This window comes from Centroberyx gerrardi, chromosome 7 (genome assembly GCF_048128805.1).
Source record: "Centroberyx gerrardi isolate f3 chromosome 7, fCenGer3.hap1.cur.20231027, whole genome shotgun sequence".
Taxonomy (NCBI): domain Eukaryota; kingdom Metazoa; phylum Chordata; class Actinopteri; order Beryciformes; family Berycidae; genus Centroberyx; species Centroberyx gerrardi.
In genome coordinates this window covers 12,367,652-12,386,665 of record NC_136003.1, presented here as the reverse complement: position 1 = coordinate 12,386,665, position 19,014 = coordinate 12,367,652, and the positions used below count along the sequence as shown (strand labels likewise).

The 19,014-nt window shown below is 43.4% G+C and overlaps 1 protein-coding gene across 1 annotated transcript in view; it reads right to left on the bottom strand.

Annotated features, from left to right (window-relative positions):
* Positions 1-17,798, bottom strand: part of ntn1b (netrin 1b) — a 40,180-nt gene extending 22,382 nt beyond the window's left edge. The window contains exons 1-2 of the mRNA XM_071918501.2: positions 17,704-17,798; positions 16,456-17,500 (exon numbers count right to left, since the gene is read on the bottom strand). Of these exons, the coding sequence (XP_071774602.2) occupies positions 16,456-17,470 (1,015 nt within the window). The 5' untranslated portion in view covers positions 17,471-17,500; positions 17,704-17,798. The remainder of the gene's footprint in view (positions 1-16,455; positions 17,501-17,703) is intronic.
* Between the last annotated feature and the right edge of the window lie 1,216 nt (positions 17,799-19,014).

Genomic DNA, 19,014 nt, shown 5'->3' with positions numbered 1-19,014 from the left:
TATAAAGACATCACTAAGAGTCCCTGATCACATCAATGGCCATAAGGCATAAAAATGGATGACACAATATATCGTTATAATACAGGCTGGAAATTAATCATGCAAGTTTCAATATATCACTGTCATAAATAAGGTTTTACAGAGAAAATATTTTGTTGCCAGGAACATGGTGGTATCAACTACACTGAGACCAATCTGTATTCAAGCCAACAGACTAGAAAAAATATTTTTCAAGTCACACGGCTCTCACGGAATTTCTCTGATGAAGCATATTTGACTCGATATGATGTAAAAACATAAAAAGCCAGTGCCAGGAGTTTTCTGTGAAGCGCTTTCATAAGATCCGTCACCCTGAGCTGCCTCCCCGCCTGCTTACAACCAGACACGCTTTTCACGATAAATATTTCGATCGCACATTACTGCAACAGCTGTGATTTTGATGAGGGAGAGCAAAACAACAAAGGGCTCCTGCAACGAGCTATCCAGATGATGAATCCTTTTACGAGTTTCCGGAATGCTTTTGATGATTCCGCCCGAGGCAAAAAAAATATAAACGGTGAAAAAAACAAAAAAAACAACACAATTGGGGCTGTTACTGGGGGATTTCTCTTTCGTACAGAGCAGCGCCGGTTTGCGAAATGACCTCCAATTGTCGTTTCATCAATAGCAACCCGTCACCTTGGTGTCACATAAACAAATACAACATCAAAACAGTGTGCCAATATGAGAATGTTTAAGGACATTCTCCTTTGATCAAGCCAAAGCGGAGATGACATGGCTGAAACAAACAACTGAGCTTGAACATGAGGAGTTGGTATATGTGATATGGTTTTAATGACGCACATTAGAGGCAGGAGGACGTTTGAGCAATGGGAACTTTGGGTCCATCTGGAGCGGCTGCTGCACCTGCCTCTGTGCTGAGCAGGGAAATGCTGCTGTTATTAGACCACTAACACCCATTAGCAGAAACACAGTTTACTTTAGATTTGTTTAGACTTTGTTGTCCCTCTAGGCAAAATTGGTTCCATTGGCCTATGTGTTATTTTTATGAAACCCAGCAAAAATGAAAATCATGGTAAATGTCAAGTCAAATTTGCAGAAAAATATTGTTTCATACTTGCTCTTCATAGCCAACTATGATATTTGCCCCTTGCCTTCATCATAGTTAAAATAATTGATCATTTAAAGCAATTTTTACTGAAAACGACCATTAGCATGAATATTTGATTATATTGTTAGCTGAGGTAAAACAAAAATTTGGGATTAATTTTGCATAAATTTGAATTTTTGCATTACTTAAGATGATGAAACGTCCCGGGGAGAGATGACCCATGGCCCAGTAAATGACCATAACAGGAGTGTTAATAGTCCATTAGTTATTAGTCCAAAGGACAAGAACAGAGACAAGACCATATTTGGCATTGATCTAGTGATAATGTGCATGCTGCTTGTTTCCCTGATTAGGAAACATGACATGTCGCAGCATGTTTACTTATATACATATACAGTATATATATATCTGCTGAAGTCATTCTGAAGTGGTCTAACACGGCACAGAGCCGACAGGAACCATCAGCTCTTGTCTTAGAGGAGCACAGAGGGGCAGAGGCTAATAGAGCAGTTGAGCCCAATCAGCCCGGTCGTGTCAGGAGAGATGCTATCAGTCTAATGTGACCATCATGGCCAATTTGGCGGCAACACCTCTATTCCCCGTGGGGACATCTGTCTGCTCTGCTACCATAACAGCACGCCGAGAAACATAATGACCCATCACTCAGCTCACCTTTCACCTCTGAGGAGCTGCCAAACCACACAAGAGTGCACTTTGTGCCCTGAGACCAGATAAGAGATGAAAAGACATAAGCCCAGCTAATGAATTGGGTTACTCTATGATGAAAGGCAATCTGAAGCCAGCTTACTCTTCCACTTCGCCCGAGCCTGAGCACGTTCCTGTGTCAGTGGGAAAATCCATTGGTCAATATGTTTGCCCGGTTTTATCCTACGTGGCTTTAGCACAGGTAAATGCTGGTCTTATCGTTTTTTTCTTAGCCATATGTCAGATTCTAGAAGCCAGACTTAGTGGAAACATAAAATAACAACCTCAAGAAAAAATACCAGCTCTGAAAAGCTCTTATTGCAGCACCTATGGTTGTATGAAATGAAATATCTATTTTCAGAAGCTCTCTGCTGTCTGAAGAAATGCAGCCATCATAATTTCAAAAGGTTGTGTCAACCCCTGTAACCACAACATGGATATGACAAGCTACAATAAAGCACATTTCACTATGTCCAGTGTTGATTATACAGTAGAAATACCTGTTATTTAGTGTACGGTACCAAAATGACAGTTTCCTTTGCAAATTATACTACTTCATACTTCATAGCAGTCGGTATAAAAAACCTGCCTCCTCTGAAACCTAAATGATAGTCTTCTACTATGCAAATGACAAAGAATATCCCACCACACATCATCTACCCCCTCTTGCTTGCTGTTTTATGCGTAAGACTGTTTTTCAACCGGACGATTAGGGTTCAAGCCTCCCTGTTGGCATGCAGCCACCCTGCTGAAGTGTCCTTAAGCAAGACACTGAATCCTGTCAGCTCCAAGGATGCTGTTCTGCAGCTGATCCTGATCAACATTTTGGTTAGAAACTTTCTTCCATAACTTTACAAAAGTCTCCCTTTGCTTTGCAGCTCATGTTGAGGTCTAATAGGGCCTCCTTTATGCCGCCAACTTCTTTCGTCTTTAGTCGCAACAAACCCTGTCTAATGGGATCCCATTTCCTTGTGCTAACTCAGGATTAATAGTGTGTGTGTGTGTGTGTGTGTGTGTGTATGTGTGTGTGTGTGTCTTTCCCACGTGACACTGTGTCCCTCTTTCTCTCTCTGTGGACTCCCTCTCTCAGTGTGGGAATACGTCTCCCCTGACTTGCGCGCCTTGTCTCGCCATGCAGCGTGCGATGATGTCATGGGAGGCGTTCTCCTCCTTTACGAGTGCAGCTCTGTGATCTCTGGTGGAGATCAATTAGCTGAGCAATCAGCCCTCCCTGCGCTTTTGTGTGAGTAACTGCTCGTAAACCGCTTGGTTGCCTGGCGAACGGGGAATGCACCGCCTCAACATAAACAGCCACCCAAGTCAGCCTGGCCAAAGTAGCACTGCAGGCTCCTTCTCAGTACAGTATACACCATTAGGTAATGCAATGCAACATCAGCTAACGTAATGCATCATTAGCCAAAGTAATATAACATTAGCTAATACTACTGTAGTGTGGGTTATAGCAATTGCTGGCTATTGGTAAGACCGGTAGTTAATAGGCTTTAATGATGCTAGGTTGATCTGCATAGACTATATAAATGCCACAGAGAATTAATATATACTAAGATAACTATATGTACTATAAAAGCCTTGTACTGCAGTTATTATGGTGCCGTTACATGGTGCCACACAGCTAAATATTGCCTTAGTGTATTTCTAACCTTAGTGAAGCAATGCCTTCACTAACATATAGTATGTCATAATAAGTGCAGTGCAACACATCCTCTATATGTGAACCACAGAGACTGATCTGAGCCGTGACCCCTTTCACATACAAGAAAAAAGACCTGATACTACGTAGCAGCAAAATAGTGTAATTGTGCAATCCGTAATGACCGGAGTTATACACTCCCCTCTCTAAACGGCCGGTGCCGAGTGGTGCCAACGATAACACGCCGGGTCTTATGAATAATCATGCATAATGACCAGCATATCTCAGCCCATTTATCCTCTTGTTGCAGGGTTGGGACCAGTCCAGAGTAGGAGGGAGAGGGCGTCCCGCTGCCATGTAACTGCGGCTATCCTGGGGTGGAATCTGGCCTGGGAACTTTGTCGCGTGTCACCAACTCTCTCTTCACCCATTGTTCTTGTCTCTCTGTACTGTAAACTATTTAATAAAGCTGCAATGCCATGAAAATAATCTTTACAAAAAGCAGGAGGGGGGACAGAGAGAGAGAGAGAGACATAAATGGGTGAAGAAAGAGGGAAAGAAAAAGGGAGAGCATGCACTTCAGTTTTCCCAGCTATCAGAGGGAGCCCAAACCAAACAGCCAGTCTCCAGGCTTCTGGTGTGCATGAATCTCTCTGTCCAGACTCCATGCCTGATCCTCTATGGCCTCTCCACCTCAGGGAAGCTGCATATAAATGATGAAGGCTGCTGGGGCTCCACATGAGTGTAGGTCATGTGTTTAAATACAACATTTAGGGTAATTTGAAAAATTGAGTGATCTTATCGAATGTGCGGTTTGCTGCCTGGGCGACCGCCGTAGGAAAACAACACCGGACTATAAAATTACCAATTAAAGTATAAAGCTGACGTATTGGCGGAGGAGCATCCTGCTGTCTTTGATTGGTAGTAGCTGGGGGTGTCGTCTGGGGAACGCTGTTAAAATATACTCTTGAGTAATAATCTCATGCAAACTTATTAATTTCTGATATATTTGTGTGTTTTTGTTTGAGGCTTTGTATATTTTCATTAATGCGCTGGAGTGCACCCGCTGTGTAGGTGTGGAGACAGGCTGACAGGAGGGCTGCTCCTTTCCTTCCTCAAGTTTATTTCCTCTAGTTTATGGGAAAGGTGATGAAAAGGTCCACAGTTATTAAGCTCAATAAGCAAATTCTGTTCACTCTTTGCTGTTTCTAGAGGAAGTTGTTACTCTATGATGCGAGATGCATGGAGGCACTTGTTTTACTTAAAATACGTTCTTGAAATTAGAATTTTATGTAAATGGAAGATGTTTCACCTTTTTAGTTAAAATGAATCTCCCATTTCTCTACATCATTTTTTATTTATCCCAATAACAAATACTAAAGTAGTTCACTCTGACATACATAACAGGTGAAAAACAGGCAGTCCAGCAGACGTTAACCCTTCATCTTTAGCAACCTGTCTTCTGAGAAACATGTGGTCATCATCTAACCAAAGACCCTCTTCTTCTGCAGATATCATCACCAGGAGCAGCCTCAAAACCCCTCTGCCACCCCAGGATTTAGAGGTCAGGCTGGACGTTAACAAGGCATCGTGCTGTTTTACTGGGATGCAGCAGCTCCACACTGGGGACTGGGTTCTTTATTCAAGTTTACTGGGCATGAAGAACGGGTCCAGTTGGTGGAAAGGTTGGTACAAAGGATAAAGCATCAAGAGGGTGGGGGGGGGGGGGGGGGGGCTGTGGTGGTACTTAAGGACTGGGATGAAGGCCATAACTCCACATTTCAATGAGTAAGGATATAGTTTTGTTTACTTATCTCCTCAGTAGCGCTTAGCATTCAACAGTACACTGAAAAATGTACATCATAGTACCTTTTGCCACTGAGGCAGTACTGTACATTCTTCACACTGCAGTATGATGTTGTACCTTTATTTGACTTCTACATGACTTCTACATATCTAGACAACATCTCCACACAACGTGGTTCATGATGTCATCTTCTCTAATCTCCTAAATGCTAATGTAATGGAGTTGGAGAAGTCAGTTAAACTCACTCCGCTGGTGGAAATACTATCGTTTGTCCAAATCGTCTCAATTGGCAACATGGCCGTCTATCATACTGGTAAGCACAGGACTTGCCCCAAGAGGAACCTGTAGTCCTGCCTAACAGTAATGACACCTGTAACATTAGGACCTAAGCCATGAGAGAGTAGAGATTAAGCACATGTTCATGTTGTATTGGAAGAAGCCAAAGAATATTTGACATCTTGTTGCTACAACTTGGAAGAGTTCACTCACCCACATCCAACATAATTTTTATTTATGAATTTCAAATCAACCACAAATGAACTGCAGTAGACAATACTTGCTTTTTATAAGTACAGTTGATTTTATTACCTTGAATATAACTCATCATTTCGATTTTTATAGTAGTTTTATAGACTGCCAACATTGCTGACAGATTAGCTGCAGTGTTTGCCGCCTGCTTTGACCCACAATTCATGATGCCAAGTGGGAGATATAAGAGAAAAAAATCCCACATATCCTACTTGGAATTACCACTAGGAAGCTAACGTGAACGGTTTTTCCCATTTGGCAGCTCGTATTTACGATAAATCCGAAATTACATGAACGCAGGATAACTGAGCGTATGGTCAGAAGGGACCCTCTCCAGACCGGAGGACATAAAACTGCTAAACCTGTACTAAACATCTAACCAGGGCCAAGTTGCTGTGGGACTCTGTTGGCCGATGTTGGGCCGCGTTCCAGATCCTCCCCACAGTGCGGGGAGGTTATTTTAACACTCCGGCACGCGCGCCCTCCACTGTCTTCCCCCTGTGGCGAGGGAATAGGGGAGGGAGAGGGCAGGAAGCCACTAGGCTGTAAATCATAAACCCTAGGTGACAATCCATCGTTCCTGTGGCATGTTTATTGTGCTTTTCTCCCCTTTTCTCCAAGCGCCTATTTATAACCAGTCACCTCCCCATGTCAAAATATCTCTCGAACGTGTTTTCAGATTGCGTTAAAACCACCCGTTCGCCCCTATGTCTCAATAATTAAAGATTCATTATATTTTTTAGAGCAAAGTGTGCAGTCCACTCCTCTAAATATGTTTTTTTCTTTATTCAGACAGTAGGGAGGCTGAGTGGGAAAGAGAGTAGGGGAAACACAGGAGAAAAGACTGGAGGTACATGTGATTTCAAAGGTGTGAGTCTTAATCACTACAATATCTCTGGACACTGTGACATTCACTGAGTCATTTCTCTTGTCCGTTATATACAGCATGCAGTAGATGTGCCTCCTACATGAATCAAAGCAGGTGTTCAGCTCATAACGTGACTTAACGAAGGAAATCTTTTGAGAGCCTCAGGAAAAAGGGTACAGACTAAGCACTATGGCTACATTTTGTCCGGAGGAAGGAAAATGTTAGGGAATTAATGGTTAATGATTGTTTTCATGGAAACACTGAGAGGTCGTTGTGAGTGTTTTCTTTATACTGCTTTCAATTTCATCCCAAAGTTTGTTCTGGTTGCTAGGTGGCTTCCAGGACATGGCATTGAGCTGGAGAGGAAAAGGCTTGGTTCTTCCTGAAGCACGCCAACTGCTGGCGATCTTAGCGGGAACCCAGTGAACCTTCAACAACTGTATTAATGAGTAAAACAAATGCCATGCAGAACCTTGGCAGGGTGAAGAGGGATCTTTGCTGTATATTATAAGAGTGATGATGTCAGTTGTCAATCTAACCTGCCTGATTGAGCTGTCAGGTTCAGCCAAGATTGGACTGTTGCTGATGAATGTCAATTTCATTCATCACAGAAATGTCAATGGCATCATTTTTTACACTGTCTGTTTGCAGTATAATCAAACTGTTTAGGCTAATAGTGACTGATTGAATTTTACTAATGTGTGTCTTAGCACAAAAGACCCATTTTTTGGCACTAAAGTGCACAGTCCTTATTCTTTCTCAGCTGTAGGAAATTTGGGAAGCAGGACATAATTTAAATTAACTGAGCTGATTCAGGCCAATCCCATACTGATGAAGCAAAAATGAAATTTACCAAATCCTTTAAGGGCCAATGTACAGTATATCAGGATGTCACACAGCAGGCTATGTGAGCATACAATCTGTTTCATTTACATATTTCACTGAAAATCAGTAGAAATCTTTGCAAAACCTTGCAGCACACTTGCACACACTCCGTATCTTTCATTGCTTTCCTTTGAACTTCCTCTGCTCAATGTGACAAATCCATTGTTTTGGTATTTTCAGACCTGTGCCTGTCACTCCCGAACATGAAAACCTGCTGCTACAGAGCCCAGGCACCGCAGGACAGTTACATTACAGTGTAATCTAACATGGGCTTTGGTCATGGTTTGTTATTGGGGCTCAATGCTCTGAGCTCATTCCCATTCCCAGCTGCCTGCCTAAGTGGGAACCAGATATGGTATCTCTGCCTCAGTATCATGAGAAATTGAGCCTCGCTATCTCTGTAAATAAACCACATGGCATGATGAAAAAAGCTGTGCAGAGGCGATCCCAGTCACCGCAACACATAAACACACAACCGCACACACACACACACACACACACACACACACACATCCTGGTGAGGATGCAGACGTGCGCATGACATGCACTGCTACACAGGACCCACATGCACAGCTCACATTTGTTGCCCAAGGTTTTCCTGGGAAAGCAAGCAGAGCAGGGAGGAAATTGTCTGATGTACGCCTCGGGGGCTTTTGTCGATCAGGAAAGGAAGGAAGTCGCTTCTCACTGTTTGGTGTGAGTGTGTGAAAGGAGTCGTGACCCCGCCGCCCCACAGTAGTTGTGCTGACCCGGACCAGAGGAGAGAACAGGACGGGAACAGGCAGTCTGGTGCGCCTCCAGTTCCTCTCAGACTGGAAGAGTTATGGAAGACGGGAAGGCGGCTTAATCCTGCGCCTGTGGACGATTCCATGCTCCTTGTCTGAGCAAGAGATTTGCCTCAATCACACTCAAACGCGCACACACACACACAAGCAGAGTGCAGAAGGAGGATTGCAATTGATGAATCCCCAGGTCTTTCCTCCTTGTAGCAGATGTGGAACCCTGAGATATTTATTGTTGTGTAGGGACTGGTGTCTGGTAGCCAGTGTGTTCTCTTCTCCTCTATCTATCCTGCTGGATATCCCCTCAAATCCAATAAGTGGTTCCTCATTCTCTCTCGGAGAAGAATTGGTCACTGGGGTATGTGAGAGATGGAGGCGGAGCACAGGGGAATGTAGAAATCCATTACGGAGCAGCCGCGACCCGTGGAGAGGCCCAGGCAGAAGTTATATGGAAAAATAAATACGAGTGGGAAACCAACAACTCCATTTCCTTATCAAGGCAGGCTTATTATGTTTGCAGTTTGTTTGTTTTAAAGTGTCCTGGAGATAAGCGGTTTCTTAATGAGAGGAGGAGCGAGGTCACTGAAGTGGCTATATATATAAAAACAAGGCATGCAATTAGCAAAAGACTTTCCCTGATGTTTGGTGGAGGATTAAACAACATCAGAGTGCTAGTCAAATTTGATTTGCATAATGTTATTGATTTAATACAGTAGGAGCAAATGAGACATATATTGCATTGAAAATCTGGCCAAAAAGCTGCACAGATAAGACATTTAGCAATTTAAAAAAATCCCCCTAAAAATTGTAAGATGCCCCCTTGAGTGTCATTCTAATGAGGATCAAGACTCTATTGAACTACAATAGATCCAGTTGTCATTTGTTGCCTTTGTCTTTCAGTAAAAAGCCCCCCGTGTCGACAGCGCAGCAGGGAGGATGGCACCAGCCAAAGGAGCTTAGCCCTGCCTCCGCTGCAGACTTCCTTAAAGCTTTGGGGAGAGGGGTAAGTGGCACTGGGGGTAAGTGGGGTAAGTGACACCGGGGAAGCGTGTTGTGTGTGTTTGTGTGTGCGGGCGTACAAACGGTAATGTCACTGAGCCGGCTGTGTCGGGTGGCAGCGCAGCAGGGGAGCTGGCTGGGGGTCTGAAGCGGAGCTGCGGAGCTGCGGAGCTGCGGAGCGTGTCGTTCCACTGGCCCATTAATCATTCCCAGCCTGCCCTGCTTCACTTCCTCAAAGGGGGATCCGTGCGCTCACACTCACGCTAGGTGGTCCTGATGCCACCCTGGAAGCCCCGGTCAGCCCTTGGGTGGCAGAGGTGAAACCCATGCAGATAGACTTTGGACGCAAAGGGTTGAGGATCCACACAGACGCACAAACGCAGGCATCTGATTTCATCTTGGCACAGTCGACAACAAGGCACGCCCATGAGCAAACAAAAACAAACAAACAATTTGAACTGTCCTAGCCATTTGGGATCAGATCTTTCTCTGCTTATTGCATAGTACAATACTGTCTGTAGCTATTATAACCAGTATCTACATAGACAAACAGATGAGGTCCAAGTAACAGCAATGCTTTTCAGATGAGAGATCAACCTGTCCTTTGCACTAAGTCACTGAATGACTACATCAGTAATGTGGCTTATGATACAACATACCTCAAGTCTACTGTTTACTGTATGAATAATGATGACGCAATAAGAACATCAGCATAAAATACGTGTCCTGTGTAATTCAAACCAGCAGTTAGGGCTATCACCTATTAGTCAAACTGTTAAACGCAATGCGCTGCATGTTTCAGATTCCAGTGAAACCTGCCCTACTGTGTTCTGCATATGTTCCATACTGGTCAGCAGTCATGCCATGATGTCCAACAGCCCATGTACAAAGGATATGAGCATTAAATCAAAGCTAACATACCCCTTTCTAAACATTGAGTCACCTCTCCAAACCGCTGTCCACAACACAGCAGTACAAGATTTTTCAGTATGCTCTTAAAAGCCTGAGTGAAACCTTTTTGGCTCGACCATCATGTCTGTCTTGAATTATGAGCTCAACAAAACAAAATCCTCAAAACATGCAGCCTTTACCCAGAGGACACTGGATTCTACCAGAGCATGGATTTTTGAGATCCCCAAAATACGTCTCTTTGTTTTATGGTCTCGTTGTATACAGAGAAACCTCTTACCAGAGTCACATAGGCTTAGGTTGCAAAAAAAAAAAAAAGACCGGAGGCAACAGAGTAAAAAGCCCGTATACAAGTATTGTTATGCTTTCCATTTGCGATAGAAACAGAGTTAAAGGATGTTTCGGGATCTGGATCGGAGAGTGCTGTTATTTATGAGTGTTAGCACAGAAGCCGAGCGTGTGAACGGCAACATCAATCATCATACTGAGTTAAGAGCACAAGACTCTCACAGCAATATGAGTTTGAGTCGCACATTGAGTGTCGCTTTTGGTACGGTAGGAAGATCGATACTCAACTGGAAAACCCGGGTTCAAACCCCTGTGTCAGCAAGTATCCGCCCTGCTGAAGTGTCCTCAAGCAAGACACTGAATCCCTGCCATGTTATTTAATGTCTTTAATCTATTTAAAAATCGACCCTAATAGAGATTGTGCGTATTCCAGTGGTCGTATGTAGTTCTGTCAATATTTGTGAACATGAACAACAGCAGAGAACCAAGGCTCTGCTCTGAGATGTCATCAAGAGACAAAACCTGGAGCGGTTCCGCTGTGACCGATTTGGAGACTGCGAACGGTTACTAAAAAGAAAATGTGCCTATATTTCCACCCAGTCACTCTCCAGTTTTGCTGGTTTAGGCTGGTTTGCCTCCAGACAACGCTGTCAAAAGAGGCTTGTCTTCAGAGAGTGGGTTGTGCTGATAAATCTAAATTGATCTTTTCATGTTCATAAGAAAAGCACATGTAGATCTGTTTTAGATTGGATTTGACTTCCACTGATTGGTTTAATATATTTGGCTGCGGGGTCGCCACCGCCCGCAATTATTTCCCCCAAACTCTCATTGGTCAAACCATTTGCATTTTCCAGCCCAGTGCCTCCGAGCCGTACTCATGCACTTAGATGTTCTAGATGACTGAGGCTAGTCAGTCCATCTAACTGGCACTCTGCTCCTGATGGGGTTTTCAAGGATGTCTGACTTTCCATGCTGCTGTAACACTCTGCCAAAACTGTCCCTGAATGTTTCTTAATCCTCACCTGCAACACACCTGTTTCCTATTAACTACTCAAGAATTTGTGTCTGTACTCATCTAGTATCTTGATTTTTCCCACATTTTCTTCTTAACACTATTCTTAATACTATTTTCCTGCACTCTGTATGTAATGTGCCGTGTTGTGTTCGGGTCTTGGTCTTATTTATGCTATTTGTACTGTACATCTGTAGGTTGTAATATTGTTAATGTTGTTGTGGACCCCAGGGAGAACGGCTGTAGCCTTGGTGATCACTAACGTGGTTCCAAACAAACAACCCAGAACAAGAGCAAGATTCTCACCACCACATTTATTTGTTTTCATTTTTGTGTTTTCGCTTATTGGTTGCTTTTTTTCTCATCCAATAAAATGTTCCTCTGAGAGATGTATTTTTATGTCCTCTTTGAATGTTTACCCTTATTTTTTGTAATACTCTATTGATCCTACTCTATTGATCCTATACTCTATTGAATTGAGGAATTCTCTTTTCTTTGCCCCCTCCACAGGGAGGTCAGAGGTCAGGGTCAGCTACTGAGCAGCACCCATGGAGCTGGTGAGGATACGGAGTTTGCTCATGGATACTTCAGCAGGGAGACACTTGCTGTCATGGGGATTGAACCCAGGCCTTCTGGTTCTCCCTTATCACTACACCATCTTGCTGCCCTGAAACAGCTTGTTGTTGTCGTTCTCTACTCTATGCTGGCTATTCACACCAAAAAGTTTCTAATTATTCATGCAACAGCTTCGCGGAATTTGCCAACAAGCTTTAGAAAAGAGGTGAAACAGCAACACCGCTGCCTGCTGTGTGGATATTGGTTTATATCATTGTGTCTCAATGAAATCTCCACATAGCACACATTAGTTTCAGGATTGGTTCTAAGGTCTGATATCGCTTATTGCAGGTTTAACTTTGCAAATGCAATTATTCACTTGGGCTGTTTTCATTATTGTATTATACAATATGTTACGGTAATGCATGTAAACATGAAAACAGATCAAAGTAGAAGTCAACAAAATAAAAAACAACCCCAGAAATAACAATATCCTCTGGCTATTGTTGACTAAATTCATGCAAAAAATCAAAACCCACAAACATGTCTCAAGTTACAAATTAGATGGTAATTACTGCCTCCATCCCCTGGCAGTGGAACACACTGATGGGCCAGAATTAGAAAGAGGGGTAGAGAAAGAGGGAAGAAGAGACAGAGAGTGTGAAAGAGAAGAGGAGGGAAATAGATTGAAAGAACTAAGTACCAAAGCACGAGAGAGACAGTACAACTTCTATTACAAGAATATGCATGACATCATGCTTTTCACAAATTCTTCTCTCCCGTCACATGGGCCGCTGCAGTGGAACTGAAATGAGACCCAGATGGTGAGCAGGCCTGGCCCGGCCCAACCTGGCAACCCAGGGGAGAGCGGACAGCGCAACCACAGTCAGCAGAAACAGTGTCAATGGTCCCAGTCAGCCACATGGACAAAGACCAGTCCGGCATAGAGACGCTGTCGTGAACAGCTAACCAGGCCCCGGTTCCCCAAAAGCATCTTGGGGCTAAAATCATCATAGCTGCATTGTAAACCAAAGGGGTAAGCTGATCCTAGATCTGGAATGGTTCTGAAAACAGGCCGCGGTAAGTGTGGTGTCCTTGTACTGTAAGGGTCTGGTTTCCTCCAGCTTGTACCAGTCTTTCTTCTGTCTCTGATTCCTGTCATGCAAGTGGGTTGTAGGCCTATTTCAAAGAGAAAAATTGCTGTTTTCAAAAGGTAGTCTTGTCTTGACTGATTTGACTTGTCCAGACTTTTAAAAGTAGGCTATAATATTGATTTCAATATACAAATGCTGCCTGCTTTTGTGCTCTCAAATCTCTTCCACCAAATGCTAATTTATCAAACAAGCCTGCTGGCTCTTTAGAGATTTGTGAGCACGCATTTAGATTCAGCACTCACTCTATTTTTAGAGCCGGTGGAGGGAGTACCAGTACGTGCTGCACAGACTGGGAGGAGAGCCAGTAGGCAATTGATACAATCATATCCCAATTCAGCTACCTTGTGGGTGGCAAACGGTCCTCACTTAGAAAAGACTTCTGTGTAGGTTCAATAGCTGCCAAATACTTTGAGCAGAGCAGAAAACATACCGATAAGAATCAGAGATAAAAACGCCTTCTAATAGGATGAATGTTACACTCACTGACTTTGTGTCAGAAACTAGAAGTTCCACAGAATTCTAAACCCTCAGGACACGATGTCAACAAGCCTTTTGTGATAATTCCTTTATTTTGCTTTCATATCAAAAAACACCTAAACCCAAATAAAACCTGCCAACCATGAGAACAGACAACTGCTCTGGAGCCGCTGAGCATGAAAGTGTGTAAGGAAACATGGCTGATTTCACCTCCATTCGACTCTAGGCTATTATAAAACAGAACATCGCATGGCAGGGAGACAGCAAAAACAAAGTTGAAATTGAACAAGTGCAAAATTACACGTATGAGTGACTAAGGCTACCATTTTCAACTTGCCTCAAAACCCACTTGGCAAGCGAGTGTTTCCCACAGTTCCCTTCACAGCCCATCAGTCAGTCCAGAGAGGAGAGGAGGTCTGACTGTCAGGGGTCAGTGCTACGCCGTACATGGAGAGAATATGAAGCAGCTGCCTGGGACAGCAGGACTCGAAATGGTGCAGGGAGAGCCTGATGTGTCAGTGTGTGTGTGTGTGTGTGTGTGTGTGAGAGAGAGAGAGTGATTGTCTGCCTTATTCACTCCTTTAAATAAATGCTCACGGGTTGTGGTTACAACAGGTCAGAAGTGATCATGCAGATTTATGAAAGAAGAGAGCAGATTTGATGTAATGAAACATTCTGAACAGGTTTTATGAACACATTTGCATGTCATGCAACACCAGTTGATGGGAATGTGATGGTTACCGCTGCCAATATAAATGCTGCTGTACAAAATATGATGGCAACCCTGCATGCAAAGTCATGGGAAATTGACTTTGTCTTACTTCTTCCTTAATGCCTGCTGCCAGTCAGTGTAACCAGCTTCTCTCCCATCTAACCACACCTCTCTCTCCTTCCCTACACTTTTCTCTACATGTGAGTGTCTCAGGATGTGTGGAGTCAGCAGACAAGAAAGAAGAAATCAAGACAGATCATTAGCACCGACCGCTCTGCATCCCCACTGCCAGAGCATGGACCTACAGCTCAATAGAAACACCCCCGCCCCCCCAGGCCTTCTTTCATACTAAGGTGTCAGGCCACCCTTATTATTTCCTCTCCCTCCCTTGGAAGACATGCTCAGTCTGGCTTTTCTGAGGTTTTATCTGATGACACCGCTCACACAAAAAGCGAGATGGTGAAAGGGGCCTCCCGCTGACAGCGAGATGGATGCCACAAGTGACAACCTTTTGTTTTAGTAAAATACACTCACATGCTGGCTTTGCAGAGGCGAAAGGCGGAGGCCAAGGGGAACAACTTGTTCACTTGTTCCGTTTGGTTGAGCAAACCATGGCAGTGTCGGAACTTGTTACTTTTCCAGGTTTGGTTCACTGTAGCTCAGGGGCTTGAGCTGTGGCTCTGTTGATATAAGCCCCCCAGCTCTGTTGAAAATAAGCATCACAGCAAATAAACTCTGCCTCTAGAATAAAAACTTAGATCTGGCTTCAAATTACCTCGTGCTTTGTCCTCCCCTTTGAATGGCTTACTGGCCCCAAAGTGGTAGTTTATACTCTACGTGCCAAAAATGTCAATAAAACAGCCTTAATCGCCCATCCAATCTGATAATAGCACCTGCTTATGGAAACACAACACGCCCCTGCCGTCTATCTCTGCAGCTGCAATGTTTCCTTCCTATTGAGCTGCTACTACAGTCGGAAACACTGGTCAAAACGCAATTACGCGTTTGGGCAGCCGAGCTTGTTTGTTGAAATGACTTCCTGCCCTTTCTTTTCTATTCAGGGATTTCTTCTGGGTGCAGGAGACGAATACAGTACCTGCAGTATTACTGTTTTTAAAAAAACTGGATAGCCTCTTAAAATTTGAAATTTGAAATTTTATTTTTGTCACGGCACATAGGCCGAGAAAATATGTCACCATTATTTGTTTGAATAAAGTCTAATATCATAACTAACTGACTGTGTATTGAAGTTTCTGTAAGAAGGCCGGTCCAATTTTAATTAATTTCTATAGCCTACGTTTCTCTCGCATACAAATTTCAGCAAATTATTGAATCTATTTGCAACCTATTTACAATCTGAATTTATTTACATACAAATTCAAGACTCACCAGCTTGTCATAAATATATACGAAGTTTTCACTTTTGCTGTGTTTGTGGCAACAGTTGTTTTGGGTTTGTTTTGGTAAATAAAAAGTTGTAATAATATCAAGACAAAATATTGTCTTAATCTCAAATAAAGCGGGTAATTTCGGCAAGGCCTCTAATAGTTTTATTTTAACAGTCTCTTGCGTTTGAAGATCAAGATATTACTATTTGTTTTTCGTGGGGTGCGGGGAAGCGCTTGCGGCCTCTGTCTCACTCTGCTTAACTGAACTATGATTTACAATCTAATTAACACTTATTAAACTCGGCGGTAAACATTTGAACAGATTAATTTACTATAAAATAAAGCCACATAAAGAGATTTGAAAATCCAAAGAAATTATCACCATTTCAAAATAGAATTGAATCTGAATTTCATTTTTAGTGATAAATATATGTTAATATATCATTCATAAGAACGAATAAACAACTGGCCCGTGCGTAATTTCTGTGCGTAATGGCTCACTGAGCACCAAATAAAATAACTTGATCTATAACAAAGCCTGAATCGAATAATATAATTTATAATAGAATTAATATAATTCAAACAATAAATTATTCCCATGTGACAAAAGAGTTGTTGCCTTACCCACGCACTCATTCGCCTCTCTGGCCGTGGCGCGCTGCCAGGGTCGGTCATAATGGAAAGGTTTGCACCTGTCGCACTCTGGTCCCGCAGTGTTGTGTTTGCACTCACAAACCAGATTCCCTTCTCTGTCTTTCACGCATTTCGAAGCGTGGCCGTTGCACTTGCACCTTCCTCCGACCTGCAAGTCCGACACCGCGTAGAAGTAGGAATCTCGGGCCAACTCCGAGTCGTCCTCGTTCTCGTCCCCGAAAGTGTGAAGCCGGCTGAAGGCCACTTTGATGTCGGTGGCCGTCACCCAGTCCTGCAGCACCGGGGAGTTGTCGAAGTCGTGCGCCGACGGTCTGCCGTCCAGCGTGCTGAAGGCGATGAGCCCACCTGTCAGAGGGTGCATGTCTGTGTGCGAGTCCGTGCAAATCGCCTCTTGCTCGTTCTGCTTGGTGATCGTCGCCTTATTCTGCCTGTTGTACATTTTCTTACACTGAGTAGAATAGAACTGAAAGGGCACCCACGATTTGCCGTAGTCCATGGACTTGAAGATAGCCATAGATTCAGGTCTAGGTGAGCAAAACTGCAGGCTCACATAGGTGACCTCAAACTTTTTACCCAGCGACAAGGTGAGCGTGACGTTCTGCGGATATTGCACGTAGTTTTCAGACTGCCAGCAGGTGAGGTTGTGGGGGTTGTTGAGATCTGTTAAATACGCAGGTGGATGGGACTTCTTGGGGTCCCCGGCGTCGCACGTGTGACAATCCCTCGTCCTCTCCTCTCCCTTCTCGGTCACCACGCAGTACCTGGCGGCGGGGTTTCCACAGGTGCTGGTCACGCGCACGTCCTTCCCGAAAGCAGAGTTTACAAAGTCGGGGATGCATCTCCGAGGGTTCCCGTTCTCATCGTAACACGGGTCCGGAGGGGAAGACTGTGCAGCAAACATGCTCAGCCCGTATCCTCCGAGAACCCCCTTGGTCAGCAAAGAAACTGTCACCAAGGTGACCCAAACCTCCAAAATCCTTATCATTGTAATCCGTGCTCCGCAGTGTCTCTTGCGCTGAAATTTAATCAAGACAAAAATTATTAAAATGATCAGAATTGGTAACATAAAATTAATTAGGAATGACAATACTAAAGACAAAATCAAGTCAAATTAAAAACAATAACACTCCCAAAATTATTTTGTTCATAGAGATACATGAAAAAGACAGACCCACAGTCAAGCATGTAACATAATGAATGTGAATGAAATATTCTTACGAGGCAAAGAAAACTCCACAGAGGACACTACCTCGAAATAAACTGTTCAGTCTGAAAGTGTGGTAGAACTCCTAAGAATTTGGAGGACAACCTATCCCGTTTACGCACGAAAAACTACTGCTAGCTCAGCTTTTCCCCCTTTGAAATTCCTAAACATAAATAAGTTATGGCAAATGACCAGCTGGCTCCGAGTCTCCCTGCCTCTGCCTGTCCACTCAGTCACACCTCTGCCCACCTCTATCTCTTTCTGTCCCATTCCCTCGCTATTATAATAGAAAAAGGGGGCTCCAGTTATTCAGAGGAGTTGGAGGTTAGACTGTGTGGAGTCTCTCTGCGTAGAGAGAGAGAGAGCAACGCCATCTGCCGGTAGGTCATTTACACTGCATGTCAAAAAACAGGCGCTGCTCCAGTCGGTAGAGGCCCAGCCGAGGAGAAATGAGGTGTAATCAAAGCTTATGATTTGATGATGCAAAAAATATAGATATATTTTACCATATACAAAAACAGCAGTAACTTAAATCACAGGGCAGATATATTGGCGCCATGTAAATAAAAAAGAAACCATGATGGTTCATCAGCTGTTCAGGGATAATTCCTCATTGGCACCAACAGAAGCATTATTCGTCTTGCCATAAAACATCTGACCGTCTGATATTCGTACGATAAACTGATGTGGCTTCCCTCATTAAAGGGAATCAGCAGGTGTCAGCGGTATCAGAGGAAATATGCAAGGTAGGCTATCGGCCATATGACACAACACATCTAACTCAGATCAGTCTACCTTCAGTCTACCTTAAAAGTAAATGCATTCTTCTCCTATTCTCATGTTGCAGTAAATTGCAAAAAAGAAAAAAACTTTTGCAGCATCTAAACACATACTGCAGAGCGGCATCGTGTGGATACTAGAAGTAGAATCCATATATACAACATACGGTATACAATACCATCACTTGTACACTGAATGTACAAAACATTAGGGACATCTTCCTGATATTGAGCTGCAGCCTCTTTGGCACAATCCACATCTCAATTGTCACAAAGCTTAAAAATCTTTCTCTAACTCGTCCGCTTCTCTCTATCTACATCTCCTCCTTTGTGATTGGTATAGATTTAAGGATAATGGCTTTTACCTGGATTCAGTTCATCAGTGTACTTTATGAAAACAGTAAGTGTCCTTGTGTTGTGGCCTACATTACATGACAGGCCTCCCTTCTGAACAAGCTTGACAGCTTAGAAAATTCATGAGCTTATGTATTTGCTTCTGGTGGCCTACTGTATCTACATCACATTTAAAGTGAATGTTTTTCCTTT